Here is a 12,977-nt window from a genome sequence, read left to right as displayed (position 1 = left end):
GTTTGAACAGAATATGATAGTGGAATGCACGATTTAAGGCTTCTGCATACCTTGCAACAAAACGCATGCGATTTGAGATAATTCCGACTATAGCGCCAATTACATCCACACTTCCTGATTTCGTTCCCGAAATCCGTATCGATTTAATTTTTTTTGGTAGTTTAAATCCTATAATGTTAAATAAAATTGCTGACAGTTTTTCGATATGACTTTATTGACATGGTCACAACGTCTGGTTACTCATTGTTATCGAAATCGGGTCTGATATCAGGCCTGATAAAGTGTGGATGTAATTGGCTATGTAATACTGCAATGTACCGTAAATCGCATGCAATTATCGTGAGGTTTGTAGAGACCGCTCAGTGACATATTTGACAGACGGCTCGACCTGACATCTGACATACGGTTTTATCTTCATCATCTTCGATTTTTATTATTATATGAAAATAATCTAAAATATGTCTCATTTTATCTATTAAACTAATAAAAACAATGACTTACGTTAGTTTTTAGGCAGTGAAAGTACAAGAGAAGAAGCAGCAATGGCCGTAAGTTGTAGTAACAAATAATCCTGATATTACTTTAGTTTTCGAAATTAAAATTAATTTAATAACGTAAATCTTTTATCAAATTTGTTTTCACATTGGTATACAAGCGGCATTACAACTGTCGAAGTTATTACAAATTATTGTTTGTCACAGATATCATGCTGTAGGTTTCTGTTATCTCTGCAAATGAATATCATATTACACATCCTACACATCCTGTGTGCGTATAACGCGGACCTTGTTATATTTTTATTTCATTTTATAATTTCAGCCCTTCAGGTATGTTGTAAAATAGTTTGGTATTATAACTTTGTTTTATTGAATGTAATGTAAAAGTAACCCAAACAATCCAGGCTTTTTACAGTGACTAATATTAAAGTGTACCTTAATTAATATCAAAATACGGATTAAATACAATTAAAAAATAAACTGTAGTACCTTACGATATTCATGGATATTTTTACAAGTATTAAAGGTATTATTAGTATTGATTTCTGGTATATTTACCTTTTTGTTCTCCGGCTTTCTTTCAATTTTGTCCTTATTATGTATTATCCACTTTCTGACATTGGTGTTTTGTGGTATTTGGTCACAGTATCCATCTATCTGAAGCAAAGTTGTAGTATGACTCCCTGAAAAAATGGATATCCACATAAGTAACTTTTGCAAGAAAAACACAAAACTGTTTTATCATACAATTTTTAAGACTCCACTGTCCGTCCGTCCGTCTGTCACCAGGCTGTATCATGAACTGTGGTAGTTAGACAGTTGAAATTTTCACAGATGATATATTTCTGTTGCGGCTATAACAACAAATACTAAAAATCTGAATAAAATAAATATTTAAGGGGCCTCCCATACAACAAACATAATTTTTTTGCCATTTTTTGATGGTACGGAACCCTTCGTGCGCAAGTCCTACTTGCACTTGGGCGGATTTTTAGCAGAATATCTTGAGAAATTCTTAATCAGATAGTAAACATACAGTGTAAACCCTATCTAGCGACACTCAAGGGACCAGATGTTTTTTTATATAAAAAGATTTTTCATTATATAAAGGGAAATTAATATTTATGTCAACATTATAGGGAGTGAATTGTTATATTGATTATGTCATATGGAGTTTACACTGTATTTGCATGTGTCTTAAATCTGTAAAATTAGTCTGCAGCTATGATTTTTCATAGGGAGTGACAATCCGGAGCTACATATGTCAAAGGTGTTAAGCATTTATGCGGAGTTTATTCTAAATTAATAATTATGTGAACATCATTATATAAGCTTAACTTTGTATACCTGTAGCAATGTTAATGGTTTGCCCTGTGTTTATAAATTAAATTAGGAATAGAAAAATGATAGTAAAGCAATATCATAAACTTCCTCAACTTTGCCTACAATGCCAAACATTGCCTGGCTTGAAATAGCAGTGATTTGTTTAGCAAACATATGTTTAATTATCATATCTTATTAATTAATGTTTCGCATTGTAGGCAATCTTGAGTAACTTTATGTTTTTTGCATTATTGTTCATTGTTACCTACCTTTTGATTGGGGATGTCATGAATGTCGCATTCTTCACATTTGCGAATGGGAATCCAAATCCAAATGTCCGAATGTGAATATGAATGTTAGGGAATATGTAGTTGTTATTATTATTCCTAAATAGAAAGAATCTGTTAGTACATAAAACATATATTACCTTAGAATGGGATGCTTTGTTGAAAAATGCTGTCTACTGGTCAAAATGCATTACTTGAAAACAGTTTGCGCACATTCACAAAAATTGTCTACATTTGATGCGAATGTTTAAAATGATGCGAATATTCGTAACATCCCTACTTTTGACATTAAATAATTTACTGCATATTGAAAAACAAACTTAGACTAATTAACTTATACTTACAATGCTACTGAGGAGGAAAAACCGGCATCAATTACTCTTATCAAATTTCACAATTCTTAATTGGGTACTGTAAAATCTAATTTGCTACAAAAGTTGACCAGCAATGAAAGGTGGTGAGTGAGTTATTTAAGAACTGCTCACTACACTTTGTCCATTCAGAACTAAATAACTTACTTGTTTATTTTCATTATAGTGCTTCTTGTGTCCAATATGTCTTCCCATCAAAATTAATGCCATACCATAAGGACCGGAATGTAAAGTGCTTTTAATTTGTGAATTAAAGATTGTGCTCCTTCAGCCCTCGCACGAGAAAACCATCTTGTTAAGTTGCAATAATTTTATAAGTATTTATTTTATTTTTGAGGGCCTTAAAATATGAAACGTGATTTTTGCCGACCAAATATTTGATCATGTACCTACTTATTTAGGTACTTTTGAGCGTCTGGGTCATACACATTTTATAGTATGGTTGACTCGTGCTCGTCTTTCCTGTAGACATAGCAAAGTTAAGGGAATCTAACCCTAGTCGAAATACATTATTTCAGAACTTGAGACTCTAATAGAAAATCCGGGATACACATGTTGTTGTTGTGTAACCCAGAGTCTGCAATAAATGATTTTTAATTTTAATTTAATTTAATATGTACCAGAATCTTAGAGCATTTAACAAACAAGAGTGGACTGACGTTAATCTGACATGGTTTACGTTACGTACAAATAACCATACATTTGACGTGCCCTTCCCCCGCAAATATCGGCAGACAGTTTTGTACAGAAAATTACAGACAAAGCGTCTTCAGTTGTTAAATGCTCTAAGACCAGAATCGTTATTTTTATGATATTATCCACAGAAGTGACCTTTTTCTAAAATGTGTTTGACCCATCTAGAATAATATGAATATTTTTGATGGCAAATATGTTCTGTGATTTATGTGCAATTCCTCTTAGTAACTACATCATAAAAAGTAATATTTTCTTTCTCCACTCAATCTGTAAGTCGCTCGCCATTAATAAAAAGCTATAAAATGTTTCCTATCAATTACTGGAGAACATAAAGTTGTTCCCTATTACGAGAAACCATAAAAATATTTTAATTGTGTAAGTCAATAATGTCAGTATATCTGCAGCATTGTGCTGTGTTCGGTTATATTTATATTTGTCAGGGGCAATCATGATTGTGACTAAAATGGAGTCTAATAATATTGTAAGATGAGCAATAACACGTAGTTTTTAATTTTTTATTTATGTATGATATATTTTTTATTTATAATATTAGTATTGTGGCTATCGTTATCAGGTCTGATTTATTAATTCGTTCGTTTTAAGGACCAGGGTCTGATTTTAAATTTACAAGAATTTTAATTTTAAGTAAAGAGTATAAAATGTGATTACAATTATTTACCTTATTTTATGTCATGTCGTAATTTAGAGAAAAAAATCAATTTCAAATCTATTATTTTCTTTATTCTTTTCTAAGATTATGTGAAACTTAAAACAAAGATAAAAAGAACGACTTCAAAAGGATTTAAAATATAAGTTACCGTGATTAATTTAAACTGTGGCACTCAATAGTGGTAAGTCCAATCAAAAAATTTAATCAGTGACCCATCTCGTACTATTTTTTTATACTACGTCGGTGGCAATCAAGCATACGCCTGCAACTCAAGAGGAGTTACTTGCGCGTTGCCGATCCCCCCCCCCCCCCCCCTCGTTGAGCTCTGGCAACCCTACTCACCAGCAGGAACACAACACTATAAGTAGGGTCTAGTGTTATTTAGCTGCGGTTTTCTGTAAGGTGGATCTAGATCTGGGATGACATCCTCTGCGCTGTGCCCTACCACAAGCGAGATGACATTCACAATGCCCATGCCTCTCCTTTGGACGTAGTTTAATAAGGCTCCTCGCTCTGGTTCTTTCCTGGTCCAACAGATATCACTGGCCATTCAGCGAGGCAATGCCGCCAGTATTTTTGGCACTTTTGGTCCGGGTGAAAATCAGAGTGGGGGAGGTTTCTATTTGTTTATTGCTTTTTGTTATGTAGATACTAGGTAGGCCGTTGACGAAACGTGTTGTGTTTAAGGACGTACCCGGGTCCAATAGTATGAGGTATCTATCGACGAAATACACGGTACGAAATGGGTCACAAATTAAATCTTTTGACTGTACCTACTTAAACGCAAAATAAAAATAGGCAATGAATTTGTGCAATAATCAAATATCGTCTTATTATAGTGACGCGATGAATAAAAAGAATAAAAACCATGACGCCAATTGGTTAACCAGCTGATTAAATAATGTAGTTTGTTATGTTTCTTTAAGTATATACATTGAGCAATATAACAGTCTAACTGAAATATAAGTAGTAATAAGTAAATAAAATAAGTAACAATTGTGTTAATAATTCATTTTACCAAAGATCCATCGATTGTATAAGATGTATAAAGTCTAAGAAAAATTAGTTTCTTGAATTTGACAGATTTTTTAGATGGCGCTGTATGGCTCCGTACATTATGCGAAAACAAAACTTTACGTTTGACAATTCAGTGACCATAAAAAATGGCGCAATATAGCGCCATCTGGTTCGGCTGTCAAATTACGTTTATTTTTTGGGATAATTAAAATCAATAACTCTTTATCCTTTTTGACGCCAATGACGGATATATAGGTACGCACCGTAGGTCCAACGCCGAATGGATTAATCCGTCACAGACCACAGAGAAACATGGACTTACGTGCATATGCATAAACTTCAATGTTAGTTTTGAAATTTGGGTGACGTGGCGTCCGAGAGCTTTTGTGTTTGACATGGTGTCGAAAAGGTTAATTATACTTACATACACCGAGAATATTCACTGCCTTACCCTGATACAAAAGGGGTGGGCGAAGATCTGAGAAGAATGTTAAAATATTGCTTGCGTGTAAGTCGATGCAAGGCTTATGAAAAAACAATTAAGTAGCGTTAATATGAACCAAACTAACAAATATGCAAACAAACTTTGTTTATAAACAAGATTCTTGGCACAACGAGACAACATCTCAAATAGGGTTGTGACTGTTGTCAGACATCCTTCACAAATAATCTTATATTATTATTAAATGCTGCTTATAATGTATGATATTACATGAGACATATCACACAGAGTGAGTCACGTGCCCGCACAGTTAAATAAGACACGCATAACGCAAGGGCTAGAGACTAAAAAAAAAATCGTGATTTGATATTACTCTCAGTCCGTCTCATGTCCAGTACTTAAAAGATAAAATCATGATTTTTTAGGGTTCGTTAGCTCTAGGTGTGGTTCGGCGTTATACAAACAAATCCCCTCTTGTGCGAATAGTGAGTCATGTAAATTTGAATGCGATAAAAGGCGAAAATTTTTACACATATTTGTGAGTTGCACTTGATTGTGACTAAAATACACGCATTACAATAAAAAAATCAGTGGTGGACATAAGTGTGTCTCTGTGTTTTATCTTATATTTAGTTACACCATGATTAATTTTATTTTAGTTTTGAAAATATATATCGTTGATTTTGTACCATAACCACTATAACACTAAGTATCACTTTAAACCCGCTGCTATTGAAATCATAGTATCCTATCAGTTCCAAGCTACAAGTAATCGTGGCATAGAACACGTTCTATTTGTATATGTACCTTGAATGAAACGATAACCGCCTCACCCAGTTATCACTTAAACGATTATCTCATGACCTGTAAGGATTGCCACATTTTTATCGGACTTATATTAATTTTTTATGGTATATTATTATTTATATGGTATGGTATACTTAAGGTCTTATTAATTGAGCTTTATGTCATGTACTCAACTAAAATAATATATCCCGTCGAGCGACCACTATACAACAAAGTGATGCAAAGAAATTTGACCTATTATATTGCTTTATAGTGTAGAAGCCATACCAAATAACGAAATTGTCGCAATCGCAACCTGTACCAGTGACCAGAACGTCGTAAGCGCCATGAAATTTATGGCGCTTACGTGTTTAGGTCGCGAGATTCTCCGCTTCCAAAGTTTGTTATCGGCCGACAACAACTCATGGCGCTAAATACTGGTTCTCAGTGCCGTTGCTACACGTAGTAATAATAGTTCACTGCTCGTTACGAGGGAAATTGAGTTAGTATCACACGTGTGTTACTATAGGACCAAAAAGAATTTTAAATAGAGGTGAATTGTCAAAGAATTGTAATAATAATAATTCAGCATATATACGTCCCACTGCTGGGCACAGGCCTCCTCTCATGAGCGAGAGGGCTCGGGCTATAGTCCCCACGCTAGCCCAATGCGGATACGGGACTTCACATACACCTTTGAATTTCTTCGCAGATGTATGCAGGTTTCAGAATTGTAGCCCAGTAAATTTACTGCCATCTTTCGACTCATGAATAAAACTTTTAGAACGCCATTTGACTTTGACCCTTATTCTTTCAGTGATATGTGTTAAATATCAAAAAATGGCTCCATCGAATAGATCAGAGGCCAAAGCAAAGGTATGGCGGCATCGTGAGAGTCAGAATGGCGGGTGTACCTAAATAAAATCAAATGAAAAGCATACCATATTTTTGTACCTAATTTGTACTATTTAGTACCTCGTTTAAAAAAATTTGTACCTCACGGTACGTAAAGTTATGATCAAAAACCGGCCAAGAGCATGTCGGGCCACGCTCAGTGTAGGGTTCCGTAGTTACTCTTCCGTCACAATAAGCTAAACTGGAGCTTAAAGTATAGTAAATTGTTAACCAAGGGATGAAACGGTACCTTTCACGCGAGTTAAACAAATAGCCAAATTTGCATAATCAGTACCTAATTAAAGTCTTTTTACTATGAAGGGAAAACTTTTTGCGATAACTCAAAAACAGCTAAACTGATCATGTCCGCTATAGTTTTCATTTAATGTCTTTCTTAAGCTCTACTTCCACGATTTTTTTCATATTTTTTGGACCTATGGTTCAAAAGTTAGAGGGGGGGGGACACATTTTTTTTTCTTCCGGAGCGATTATCTCCGAATATATTCACTTTATCAAAAAATGTTTCTTGAAAACCCCTATTAGTTTTGAAAGACCTTTCCAACGATACCCCACACTCTAGGGTTGAAGCGAAAAAAAAAAATTCACCCCCACTTTACGTGTAGGGGAGGTACCCTAAAAAAAATTAAATTTTTAGATTTTATTGTACGACTTTGTCGGCTTTATTGATTTATATATCCATGCCAAATTTCAGCTTTCTAGCACTAACGACCACGGAGCAAAGCCTCGGACAGACAGACAGACAGACAGACAGACAGACAGACAGACAGACAGACAGACAGACGGACATGGCGAACTTGGAAAGCACAAATAAAATGACTCATAATTGAATATGAAGGTACAAAAATTTGGCTTTTATAGAATTTATCAATAACCACGGGAACATAGCGTAATAAAGTACACCCGCCATTCTGACTGTCAGGATGGCGGGTGACCTGTTTTTTGGTGATAACTTTAAGTACCGTGAGGTACAATTTTTTTTAAAGGAGGTACTAAATAGTACAAATTAGGTACAAAAATATGGTATGGTTTTCATTTAATTTTATTTAGGTACACCCGCCATTCAGACTCTCACGCGGCATCATGTCGAGCGATGGCGCCACAACCTTTAGCCGATGCTCGGTAAGATGGCGCCACTTTATGATATTTAACAAATTTAATACATATCTGTAAACGAATAAGTATCAAAGTCAAATGGCATTCTAAAAGTTTTAATCATGTGTCGAAAGATGGCAGTAAATTTACTGTGGCTACAAAATTTTCTTTCACAATCCACCTCCATTTTAATTCTCTTTGCTAGGACGCTCGACGGGTATATAGGTAAGGTTCTAAGGTTTATTAGGGTAACTTCTAAAATGCAGTAATTTTGAGAATAACATTACTAATATATTAAACTAGAAGGACTTTCTGCTGTAGCAACAGTAAGCAAGATGCCTTGGTAAGCGTTGTAGTAACGTAAGTGTTGCGAAAGTAAGAAGTGCTTATGGTTTAGTAGATATTTGTGATTTTCAAAATTACCCCGTTTTGAAGCTACCCCAATACACCTTACCTTTTTAGTAAAAGGCTTTGATTCGTCCACAAATAATTAACTCATTTGTGTTAGACGACAAGTTTTAAACGTATATTGGTAACAATGGTTACGCACTTAGTTTTAAATTTATATTGGTTAACAATGGTAACTTTAGTTACAGGAAGGAATTCATTAATATTATGTAGACGACTCAAAGTCCTTTACTAAGTATACATACTTCTACTTCTTCTTCTAAGCAAGAATGTATCTTTATCTGAGAGCCAGTTTCTAATGAGCTTTTTAATATTATACCGTTATATTTAAAAAAAAGTTAACTTATTCAATTCATATATTTTTTCACACATGACCTAGTTTTTCGACTAGTAAATTTAGTGCCGTACCCTTTCTTATAAATCTAAATTGGCTCCGACTTTCAGATATACATACATTGATTTTGTAAGTATATTATACTAAATGCAATTTCTTCTTGGTGTTCTTGGCTTTCGCGTTGTTTAATTGTACAATTAAAAATAAGCAAGTACCTAACATTTAAATTGTACCATTCAAAGATGTAAATGCTGATATCAACTTAAATAACATTATTTGTAGGTTTCTTAAAAAACAGTGGCATGTCAAACTAGTCAGTCAAATTTACTAGTTCACTGAATTTATATTTCGTATTTTGTCAAACCCTGGCCTTTTTTTGTGAAACCTATAAACACATTACAAGTTCTTACAAAAATTTAACCTATAATCTGTAATGTGTCAACCCTATAACCCAAATGCAATCGCTCTATAGATAATTGTTGATAACATGTCCAGTATTGGTGGCGGACCTCCTAACCGCTGTACGAATATTGTCACGCTCCTTTATTCTCTAAAACCGCTATTAATTCGCCAGTGTGTTCACGTCAATATAATTGAGACAATTACAAAATGCGTGTACATAAGTGAATAAAATTGAAACAAATTTAAATCTTTGAAGGGTGGCTTAAATTTACCTCTGACGTTAGAAATTTAATAATCGTGAAAGTTTAAATGAGTGGCTTTTCAAAGGTAAATCATTATATTGCGTGCGTATTTAATTAAACGTTTATTTATCTACAATCGATACCATTGTATAACTATATTATTATATTCATGAAACACAACTTATAGACGAAATACAATACAATACAAATACTCTTTATTGTTTACCTCAATAAAAGAAAACAATAGGTACAGAAAAAAAAACAGCAATACAACTTGAGGTAAACAACATGCGCACTTATCGCTAAAACGCGACCTTTTCCAGATCTTTACGTAAATACGTTCTCCATATAATTTTTTTTAAATTATTTTATATTCCGTTTAGCTTAAGTGAAGTTGCTCTATAAGTACAGAGTGTTTATAACAGCAGAAAACAGCAGCCAAATAACACTAGACCCTACTCACAGTGTTGTGTTCCTGCCGGTGAGTAAGGTTGCTAGAGCTCAACGAGAGTGCGGAGTGTTAGGGTCGGCAACGCGCATGTAACTCCTCTGGAGTTGCAGGCGTCAATCGGCTACGGAGACTGCTTACCATCAGGCGGGCCGTATGCTTGTTTGCCACCGACGTAGTACTAATAAAAAATCTGACACTAGGTGGCGGTTCTAACAACAGTACCAATATTCCGTACTTTCCCGTGACGTGTTCTTTCAGTTTGTGTGTTCACGTCAATGTTGAAACAAGTGTATACGAATATATTTTGATGTTGAATAATCAATAAAAGTTAGCTTAATATTCATATTATTCATTTAATAATAGATAACTATTATTTAATAAAAGTATTGACGTCAATTATGTTTACAATGTCTTGTTGGGGTGGGTCACTTTTATAGAATTAAAGGTATGTATTTATAGAGTTAGATATCGACTTAGCAGTAATACTAGTAAAATACTACTCGGCTCTAGTGATTGGTTCATAAAAATAGATTAGTTATAAAATGTGAAGAGGGAATAAGTAACGGCGTTTGTTCCCTCTCAGGCGAGAGCGATCTAAAATTAGAATTAACGCTTAAGCAGTTAACAGTGTTACAGACAGTACATACCAACAGACTTTTATCCTCCTGAGACCCAAGCGCAGTTTTTTTTATTGTTGAATTTGGAACCTTTTGTTAATAACTGAAAATCCAGAATGTATTGTGAAATATGTACAATATTTTGTACCGGGGGAGGAGGTTAAAATTAAAAAAAAATAAACATGACGTTTATACAATCAGCCAAACATATTGTACTATCCTACTGATGATTAAATAAAATGTAATTAGTTAAGGAGTTTTGCGTGTACAATTTGATTAATTCCGTTGTGTAGCATATAAATATCTCACAATAGATAAGGTAACTTCCTTTAAATATTTTGAAATCCACACTTATAATTAAAATGCTCCTGGACTGTGACGAATCGTTTTCAAATCAACTTGAGAGGTAACAAATTAATTATGCATTAGTTGTTACAATGATATATGCCTACGAAAAATACCTAAGTTTGTTATAATTAGATATACCACACATCATTACATATACACAATCGCCCAGAATAGAGAAAATGAACAAGGAGAGCTGACCCCAGATGATGTGATGATGATGATGATGATGTTATAATACAAAATGGCTTTATTTATTAAAAAATTATAAGAATCATAGAAATTTATATTGTTTTACAAAATAAATTATCCTTAACTAAGCTACATTAAAATACAATACCAATTTAAAAATAAACTAAATAATTAACAATGTCAAATAAAAAAGCATTTTACAATAACAAAACAAACATACAGATAAAAAAACATAGTCTAAATTACTTCTAACCTAAATACCGACAGCAATATGTTTTTCTACCTATCTATATACCTAGAAAAGTCACGGATGATAGATACAGTTTAACACCTGGAATTATCGACAAAAGACAACAATAGACATAGAATCGCCGTTAACACATCTTTAAAATCATATTGGAAGAATTATTTGACAGTCCATCGTATTTGAATCGATAATAAAATAATAATTTACATATCGTGATCATGTGCATGTAGGTATAGAGGAAATGGGATGGCAATCGAATACAGGAAAAATACACTATACCTTTCGGCATAGAGGAAAACGGATGACAATTAATCGAAGACAGGAAAAAATTCGCTATTGAATCGCTCAAATAAATTAAATGAAATTCCGCAAATCGACAACCATTGTGCCTATTCACATTTTTATTATTATTACACGAAACCAAGCAGTGTGTGTTCAGTACCCCTAGTGTAAATAAATTCGATTTCGAAACGTGACGTACGCGTTTGCGTTTAGTCTCATTTTGTATTGGATTTAGAAAGAGCCCGCCAAGCGGGACGTTTTGGAAACTCAAAATCCTATACAAAATGAGACTTAACGCAAACGCGTTCGTCACGTCATGATGTCGATCAAATTTACACTAGGGGTACAGGTTGCTAACTGCCTCCTTTAGTGTGCACGGAGTCCCTAGATATTTGTTCCTGATGTATATTTCTACCTGTTTACTGTCTAGGACAGGGGTTCCCAAAGTGTGCGCCGCGGCGCCCTGGTGCGCCGTAGAAAGTAAAGAGGGGCGCCGTGAGTTCTATCATTATCCGAAACCACAAATATTCGCGGGTACCTATTTGAGCGCTCGCAGCGTTAAATAATATAGCGTCGTGTCACTCTTTTTCGACCGTGATTTTAAATTTACAAGGGCGCCGTTGCAAAATACTAAACTTGTAACTGCGCCGCATGTTGAAAAAGATTGGGAACCCCTGGTCTAGGAGAATATGTTTCGCAGTTATACTTAATATTTTTTACTTAATATTTCTCCGTGTTTATTTCTGTAAAATTATCCCAAAGTATTATCGATTTATTTCCATTTCGAATGAAAGTAGGTATATATTTTGTTATGCACAAATCGTTATATGAATAGATATTCGTATTCAGATGTACGTACCTACATGTTTAATACACACAGTCCTTGAAAAGCACACTAGGCATAATTCAAACCATTTGAACAATTCACTTCAATTAAAACACGAGTTGAGGCAAATTTTGTTGTTATTCTATTCTATTATATTACTTCTTATGTTGTCATTAATGCAAAGTTTTAAATAATACAAATGTACCAATTATTAAAATTGTATGTGCCAATTATTGCTTTTGAGTTCATAATATTTATGTAGATTTATTTCAAAAATTACTATTTAAAGCAAAAAGAAAGGAAATAGCATACTATCTCGTTTAAAATTAAAATCATCTATCAATATCATCTAAAAAAACCATCATCATCAACCTGGGACGCCCTGTATACATAGTCCGTTGTTGACTATTTCTTGTTTATTCCTGCCCAAGTACTGTGCAGTTACTTGCATTACATTCTTACAATTGATGCATTTTGCTCGTTATCTATACTTGAAAGTGGATGATTTAATGGACTTGACACGAATCGACTTGAG

General features: G+C 34.0%; 1 protein-coding gene across 1 annotated transcript in view; it reads left to right on the top strand.

Moving 5' to 3' along the window:
- The first annotated feature begins 363 nt into the window (after positions 1–363).
- The window catches only part of LOC133524065 (glycoprotein-N-acetylgalactosamine 3-beta-galactosyltransferase 1-like), a 30,678-nt gene continuing 18,064 nt past the window's right edge, over positions 364–12,977 (top strand). The window contains 1 exon segment of the mRNA XM_061859871.1: positions 364–548. Within this exon segment, the coding sequence (XP_061715855.1) occupies positions 543–548 (6 nt within the window). The 5' untranslated portion in view covers positions 364–542.

The sequence above is a fragment of the Cydia pomonella genome, chromosome 13 (genome assembly GCF_033807575.1).
Source record: "Cydia pomonella isolate Wapato2018A chromosome 13, ilCydPomo1, whole genome shotgun sequence".
Classification (NCBI taxonomy): Eukaryota; Metazoa; Arthropoda; class Insecta; order Lepidoptera; family Tortricidae; genus Cydia; species Cydia pomonella.
The sequence above is the reverse complement of the archived record's forward strand: the minus strand, read 5'-3'. Positions and strand labels throughout refer to the sequence as shown.